General features: G+C 41.1%; 1 protein-coding gene across 1 annotated transcript; it reads left to right on the forward strand.

Moving 5' to 3' along the window:
* Nucleotides 1-726: 726 nt before the first annotated feature.
* On the forward strand, nucleotides 727-6,298 carry LOC112145053 (leucine-rich repeat-containing protein 38-like). The gene is made up of 2 exons (XM_024270059.2): nucleotides 727-1,354; nucleotides 5,455-6,298. Exons 1-2 carry the CDS (start codon nucleotides 727-729, stop codon nucleotides 5,700-5,702), a joined length of 876 nt encoding a protein of 291 aa, XP_024125827.1. The 3' UTR covers nucleotides 5,703-6,298.
* Nucleotides 6,299-8,909: the final 2,611 nt, after the last annotated feature.

An 8,909-nucleotide genomic window follows, 5' to 3' on the forward strand; every position in this document is an offset into this window, starting at 1 on the left:
TTTGACAGTCGATGCTTAGCCATCACAACAAGGAAACAATCCTTAATGATTCCAGCGAGAAAAGCAGAGGTGGAGGGAAAAAGTACAAGACTGCGGGAGGAGACAGAGTTGAGGGAACGGTTGTAGCTGTCGAAGACCACGTGTGCTGAAACGTCACATGCAAGTCACAGATGCTAGAGGCATCCCCATCCGAACTGCAGGTCTGTCTGGGTAAAGGAGCTCCTGCTTTCAGTTTGTGGTGATGGTCTGCGTTCTGCTCAACTGATCCAGCTGATGATGCCGCAGCTGCTTCTCCTCATTGGCTGACAGAAGAAGGATGGTGGGCCCAGGACGCAGCTCTTGTCAAGCTTCACAAATACAGCCGCCTCTGCTTCTTTTTAGCTTGTTTGTTGCGTCTGTGTTAATCCTGGCTCTTTCCACACTCCCCCTCCTCCTGTGTCTTTTGCTCCTCCCCCATCTTTCCTCAGAGCCAACAGGCTGATATTTTCTGACCGATTCCCTGCAACACAATGTTCTTTTGCATTTCCACGTTGTGCATTTCTTTCTTCCCTTGTGATGCAGATGGCACAATAGGATGCCAATATTTTGTTCTGCAAAATTTGACGTTTTTTTCTCCCCCTCTGTGATTTTTAGCTTTCATTTTGTTTCCTCAATCTTCCCTCTCATCCTATCGATACGTCCAAACCTAACCCTAACCCCAAATCTCCTTGTTAATGCTGTCTGACAATGCTACCATGCATTAATTGGCTTCAGCCTCTCCTTGCATTGATTTCCTCTTCCTTACTCACAAGAGGCCACAACTGCCCTTTCAGGTGCTTGTGTCCCGATCACCACACCGTAAACTGCACAAACCGAGGCCTTACTCGAGTCCCAGACTCTATCCCTTTGAATGTTCGTCGTCTTTTGCTCTCCAACAATTGGATTCCTTGGATCCCCGCTGATTTCCTTGTTCTTTATACTGATTTGGTCTATCTGGATCTAAGGAACAACTCCCTCTCGCAGCTCGAGCCTGGTACCCTGAGCACCTCATCTAGATTAGTCTTCTTGGACCTAGGGTGCAACAATTTAACAGAAATCCCTTCAGAAACTTTTGAGGAATCAAGGAGTCTTATCAAGCTACGACTTGGAAATAACCCCTACCTGAGCATGGTTCGAAAAAATGCTTTTGTGGGGTTAACTTCATTGAGGGAGTTGGAGCTGCAACAAAATGGTTTCACTGTTCTTGATGTTGGAGTTCTGGAGCCCCTTCCTTCCCTGCAAGTTCTGCGTCTGGAGGGCAATCCCTGGCTGTGCAACTGCCAATTTGCCAAACTGTTTATGTGGATGAAAGCAAACCAACACAAGCTCCCATCAGGTAAGAATTAAGCTGCTTCAAGCTGTGTTCACACGATTCGTGTGGTAGAGGCAACCAGTTTCAATGTTAAGTCAATCGCCCAGATGCACTCTAAGGTCCTGCAGCACAATTGGGGCACAGTGTGGCCAGAGTTAAAATATTTAAGATTCAGTGTCAAATTATCAGGGACTCAACTTTGGGCATGTGATGTTTTCAGTGAAAACACTTCCAATATAGTCAATCAGTTCAATAGTTCTTCTCCTCTTGAATATTTTATTAACCAGCTGTATACCTTTCGAGGCGACAGGGTTTCTGGAGCCCATCCCGGCTACTGTTGGGCGATTGCGGGTACACCCTGGACAGCCTGTCGCAGAGCCCATGGAGCTGGAGTCATCACAATCACTGCGCCGGCTCCTGGTTGGCAAGCTGGTGGTCAGACAGAGAACTGGGGAGGCAGCCTGGTCAGACCTCATGAAGTTTAGGATATTTTTCTTATTTTAGTCGAAACAATGATAAAAAAAACTCTTCCCTAAACTTATTCTTGTTCTTATTTTTGCCCTCTTGGGTAAAGTCTTCCAACTCGCTCAGAGATGGAAACGCTACGGAAGCAGTTATCCTCCAGACACAGCAGTGGGAGTGAAGCTCCTGCTACCTGGAGAATCTCTGAATGATCTCTTGAATCCAGACGTGGAGATGTTTTTGTAGAGGTCTACAAAATAAATAAACCTGATCACTCATCACCCATGTCTTCAATGCATTGTAAATGGGATATACACCGCTCCATGTAGCGATTAGACTGAAAACATCTGATGGTAACTCCTCCCACAAGTGACCGGAGCATCAAGCTTATGAACAAATGTTTGGACAGGTGAGGAACAGAGAATTCTCAACACTGCGAGAGAGGGGCGGCCAAAGCAAATTTGTCATGCAAATCGCATTCGGTCTGAGCGCAGCTTAACAGGAGGAGGGGGTTGGACACAAAGATTTCCTAGAAGGATTGCTCTATACTACTATCACCAAGTCATCAATATTTACCGGACCTATAAGTTTCAGCCTTAACGGTATTGTTAACGGTACTGGCGTAGCAGAGTGGCAGGAGCGCGGACACAGCGTGCACTTCTTTATTTCAATCCGGCCTCGCTCTCTCCACGCTGCTTTTCCTGCTCTTGAGTGAAGGGGAGGGAATGCCTATGTGGCACATTCTCTCAATATGTGCACGAGAGCGCACAAAGGAATATGGAATAGTGTGCGTCAACTGTCCGCTGACGGCAAACTGTCAGTGGACACTGACTACAAATGCATGCGGATGGCAGAGCTGCCGCGAGCCAAAAAGTCCAAAGAGTGTCTGTAGTTTTTTAATTGACTGCAGACATCTGATGCACTCTGTCTCACATGTAACAAAAATGTGGCTGTGGGGTCGGTAACGGCAATAACCTGTCCAAACGCCGTGCTAAAATACACCAGATTCTAGCGGATAGGTGTGCATCGTCTGACTGTCCAAGTGAAACAGCAGCCGCTCTTGTTTCAACAGGTAGCAGTACGCAAGTGGAGCATGTGACTAAAGTGTCCATCAAAGATAAGTGCAGGAAACTTTAATAAAAAGGAGAAAGAAAATAAATACAGCTCCCTGCACTGTAAAACAACGATCAAAGAATGTTAACAAGCTGAAAGTTCATGTTGTACCTCAATAATACATTCTTTCAAGCTAAAAAGGTGGAATGAATTAAAATGCTGTCAGTGTTTCCACTGTTACCACTTTTAGAATTAAGGAAGTTGTTTGATATTCTCTGCATTTTGGCTCTTAATATGCAATTTTTTTTTAAGTCGTTACCTTAAAGTGTAAGGTATTATTACAAAGATTCATTATTGATCATTTTATTTTAAAGGACATTAAATTAATGTTGTTTTCATTTGTTCTGAAAAAAAAGGTTTTTAACTACATAGTTTGTTATTTATCTTCCCCGTCCTCATTTTCACACAGAACAGTATTGATGAGAATACCAGATTGATAAGAAGTATCAATAAAAGGAGTAGTATCACTAAATTATTATTATTCATTCATCTTCTTGTCCGCTCCTTCCCTTTCTGGGTCGCGGGGGTGCCAGAGCCTAACCCGGCTACTGATGGGCGAAGGCGGGGTTTACCCTGGACAGGTCTCCAGTCTGTCACAGGGCCTCAATCACACACATTCACTCTCACATTCACACCTAGGGGCAATTTAGAGTCACCAATTAACCTATGAAGCATGTTTTTGGACGGTGGGAGGAAGCCGGAGTCCCCGGTGAAAACCCACGCATGAACGGGGAGAACATGCAAACTCCACACAGAAAGGTCCCAGCCGGGATTCGAACCGGGGCCTTCTTGCTGTGAGGCAAGAGCGCTAACCACTGCGCCACCGTGCAGCCCTAAATTATTATTATATTATTACAAATGATTAATAAAAATAATGACTAATCAGAAGTTACTTGTCCTATTTGCATCTTATTCCAGAAGTATAACCATCACAGCTCATTCTACATTTGTCATATTATGATTCAATGAAACCTTAGTGTTACAGCAGAAAGAAGATTCATGTGCTAAGGGTTACCACTAATGTTGCATGCAGCTGTCAAAGCAAGTAAAGATATAGCCACATTTTTACAAAGAAATAAAAGCTTCAAAAATAAACAATGACGTCTGTTGCATACATGTAGGCCTACTTCTGTTTTGGCTGAGAATATGAGAATATCTGTGTACATATGTCAAATAGATTCCTGAGTTGCTTTCTATAAACAGCTTTGTTGATTATTTGGCTGAGGGGGTTCAGACCTATGCAGAACAGCAGTGGTATATGCCACATTTGATGGACACTTGAGCAAGCGATTTACCGTTGACTTCAAAGGTGGTTTCCCACAACCACACCGGGGCTGGCTCCTCGAGTCCTGTTGATGTTGTACACATCATCCAGCGATCCAGGTGTGTGGCATTGAGTCATAGGCTTTCAAGTAATCAATCCAGGCTGTGCACAGTCTGGTGTGTCTTGGCCTGAGGTCCTGAGTGACTGTTCTCTAAACCAGGAGTTGGTGTTTGGCTCCTCTGGTATCTCCACCAATGCCCTTCTGTGTATTGCTATTGTATTGATTCATGTGCCAGCTCAACGTGGATTTAATTATGGTAAAGGGTGTGTACTTCTATAGTGCTTTACTACCTACCTTGAAGGCCCAAAGTGCTTTACAGTCGCAATCCCATTCACCTGAGACATGGGGTGAGGTTCAAGGCAGGCGAGGCTTAGAGCACCAGTGCAGCCTCACCTGACTGCACGTTACTGCCACCCACCCGTGCACACACATACACAATGATGGCGGCTCCACTACCAAACACTAGCACTAACCTATTACCACCACGAGCAATGTGGAGTTCAGCGTCTGGCCAAAGGACTTTTAACACATGCACGGGCATGGCAGAAACCGAACCTGCAATTCTCTGATCAGAGGCCCGGTGCTCCTTCCCTGAGTACATTCAATCATCACCCACCTCAGCAAAACATAAACACTCACCTGAGCACAGGTGTCAGCTTACCTTAGCACTAATAGTTCGTGCAACAGAATGAAAGTCTTTATCTGAATGGGTTTGTATGATGGAGCGTGTGAGCTGCTGTTATAGTTGCATTGAACACATTGACTAGTTTAAATGTGGAGACTATTTTGGCCAACAAGTGTGTGTGTAGACAGGCCCCGCCCATTCTAGTTTGCTATTTAGACCTGGATGTTTTATGATGTTGCTTCCCTCTGTTACCATCTTCTTCTCACACAACTCCATGCAATTACGTATTTCAAAACTAAAAACTAAATGTTTCTGAAAAAAGACAAGGGAGCAAAACTGGGACATTTGCATCTTGGTAATATAAAAAAAAACGTTGAAATCTACCACAAGAGCACATTCTATTATACTTTGTCGTGGTTAGTTATGTATTGAGGACAAACTTTGGAGGTTTTTCTACCACATTTTTTTACCCACACACAATGTTGCTCCCACTTATACAGATAGAAAGTGTTTGTTTCATGGAACAATAGACACAAGATAAGAAATTTGATACCATCCGGGCTCACTGTGTTGTTTTTTGTTTTTTTTTTTCTTTGTAGGTATCGAGGGGTTAGAGTGTTCCTTATCCGAGGATGGACATCGCATTCCTCTTAAGTTACTCTCTGAGGACAGCTTCAAAGACTGCACTAATGTCCTGACCCTTACCGACTACCTTATAGTAATTTTTTCTGGTATCTCTGCCTCAGTCGCTGCAATAGTGGCCAGTTTTCTCTTGGCTTCCACAGTCCATTGCTTCCAACGGCTCCGTAAAGGCACCAAGACTGATGAGGAAGACGGATATAACTAGCATGCTGGAAAATAGTTGAACACAAACCTTATGCTGACAGATAATGTGTATTCTACATAAATGTTGTTGTACAAAAAAAGCTTGCACTAAGAAAGTGGTTATGTACATTAGAAGTTGTATTTGCATGGTTTAAAATGACAACTTGAGCTTTTTTGTTGGGGGGGTCAAACTTTTAAAATGTCATTAAAGCCACCTGTGTTTCACAAGAATATAAGATTGAGTACATGCAGAGCGAGGGCTAGAAAGCACTGACAAAGGGAAATGTTTTGCTACATTCATACCAGTCATGTGCATGTTTACACGTTTACACAGACTTTTCATTGGAAGTGGTCGCTTGGGCGCTGAAGACAGTGTGAACTCAGCCTCAGGGTTCTGAATCAGCTGTGGGGAACCACAGGAAGGCGGTACATATATCTAAACAGTGATGTCTTTTCTCCAATCTGACTAATAAGACATAATTATACTGCAAGAATTAGAATAATGTCTAAATGTTTGTACAGTCTGTTTGCCCTGTTTGAAGAGCATGACAGTAATTTAAAAAGTGCCTACTTAACCACCTGGATAACCAGCCCAGTCTCAGTAAAATGCGTACATGTGCCACGATTTGGGAAATACCGTGTATAATATACGCCAAAACCGGTTTTTGCGTGCATATAATACGCACGGTCGTAAACGTGTTAAAATGTGTTTTCGACGTTTGACACGTCCCCTGGTGGAGGCTTGAGCATCACAGACAGCCCCACAAACGATCAATTTGCTTTTCTAACCCTAACCATAACCGTAATCCTAACCTTAACCGGGAACGACGTCATTTAGAAAAGAGCCGAAGGATTTCTGACCACGTGATCAAAACGAAACCTAAAGTCGTGTATATTGTACGCCGGCGTAACCTATTCTCTACCATTGCGTATCATATGCACGCAAAAACCGTGTCTGGCGTATATTATACACGGTATTTCAGAGTGAAAAGTCGTGGAATATGTACGCATTTTACTGAGAGTGTGTTGGGATAACACAAACTAAAAGTTAAGGTTTCTGATGCTGAGTAGGGCAAGTCTGTGGGCATAGAAAGTGAATGAATGAATGAATGAATGAATGAATGAAATGGTTTATTTCAAGCAATCAGGTTATAATACATGAAATAACATATCACATAATGAATCACAAGTTGATCGCTTGAAAGGGAGTGGAAGGAAGTAAACTTATATAATCCCACCCCGACTCGACCATTTTCTCTACATGAATTATCAATATCCGGTTCAGGACTTAATATCAAATATTAATAAAATCAGGCTATTAAGGATCATTAATATCATTGATGTAATCACGTTTCAAAGCATCCACTACAAATCATTTATATTAATCTGTAACAATAATCTAATATTCTAATTGAAAAAAAGAGACTTTGTGTGGATTGTTTTTAAAGAATTATGATAATACAAAAAGTAATAATTAAATCATCTTCATTTGCTAACGCAGTAAAAATCTAAATATTCTCATTAAAAAAAGACAATTAGTGCAGATTGAATTAATCAAAGAATTATTATAAAAAATAGAAAAAGTAATGAGTAAAAACCATCTTCATTAGTTAATGGAGAAAAAAATCAAACCATTCTATTAAAAAAAAGACAATTTGTGCAGATTGTATTAATCAAATAATGTTCATAATAAAAAATAATAAGTTGAAAAGAAAAGAATCAGGAATTTGAGCAGAATCAGTGCTACATCACAGCTTAGGAACAAGTTTAAGGCCACGTGACAGTTCTTCGTTGTTATGACTGAGAGACTGTGAAGGTCTCAGCAGCTCAGAATCGGGTCAGAGTTCACATCCAGCCGGTTTTTTATTTTGAATAACTTGTCTTAACTTCATATTGTGAGATTAGAGTTTATTTATACATTTTCTTGAATTTATAAATGCCTAAACATATTCACTGCAGTTGGAGAGTGACATATTTAAATCCATGTGGAAAAAATGTCTACAATATATTCAAAAATCCACATCTGATTTTATATGAATTGAAATGTACAATGTCTAAATATGTTATGCAAACAGTGTTTTCAAATGTATGATGGAAAATAGAATTGAATAGGTTGGATTTATTACTATTATAGATAACGAAAAAGGACTGGAGTCCCGGCCCTAAAGCTACGTTTTTATTTTTATTTTTTTTATTATTATTATTATCATTATTTTATTTTTTCTGGGTGTTGTTTCTCACTTTAGTTTACTTTAAAATTATGATTTATTGTATTTATTATTATTATTATTATTACTAATAATATTATTTCTTTATTTGTATCTTTCTGGGAAGTTGTGCTATATTTTCATTTGTGAAAATTGTATAACAAGGCTAAAGTAAAAAATAGATTAAAAAAAATAAATAAATAAATGCTTGAACATTGTTTCAGATCATTACTTAACTTGTTCCAGAGTTTAGTTCCACACAGAAACACAGAAACTTTTCTTTGTGATTCTTATCAATCTGACCTTGAAGTTCCTGCATCCTCTCAGTTTGTTCTTCCTTCATTTTCTAAGAACTGTTTCTGGATATTTATGGGAATGTTTTCCCACTAGCTATGTATAGAAATTGCGCAGTGTAAAAATCAACAAGGTCATACAGTTTTAAAATTCTAGTGTGATAAAATAAATTGTTAGTGTGATCAAGATAACCGTCTTTATGTATAATTCTGATGGTTCGTTTCTGAAGCATAAAGAGAGGATGTAGTGAACTCTTAGCATTATTACCCCAAACTTCTATATGTAACACGGAGTCAGAGGCAGTTGGATCCATATGCAGCGTTTATTAAACAGTTGAGGGGCAGAAGCTGGTCAGACAGGCAGAGGTCAGGCACAGCGTGGAGATTTCATGGATGAGGCAGACGGTGGTCAGAGACAGGCGAAGGTCAGGCACGGCTTGGCTTTGTCAGAGGAGAGATAAGCGGAGGTCAAGGGCAGGCAGGAGTCGAGGCAGGCAGCTGACAGGAGAGAGTGGAGTTCAAAACAAGTCGGCAACAATAATGGCAGGTTCCCTTTTAGTCGATTCACTCGGTACAACACATGTACTATGGGAAACCACGCCCTCGCGTGCCTGGTTTCCCATAGTACATGTGTTGTACCTCGTTCCTCTCCTTCAGGGAACAGAAGTTATGGTCATAACATTTCGATATAGAGGTACAGGATAGCAGGGAGAATAATACTTCGCACTG

Source organism: Oryzias melastigma, linkage group LG5 (assembly GCF_002922805.2).
Source record: "Oryzias melastigma strain HK-1 linkage group LG5, ASM292280v2, whole genome shotgun sequence".
In the NCBI taxonomy this organism is placed as follows: Eukaryota; Metazoa; Chordata; class Actinopteri; order Beloniformes; family Adrianichthyidae; genus Oryzias; species Oryzias melastigma.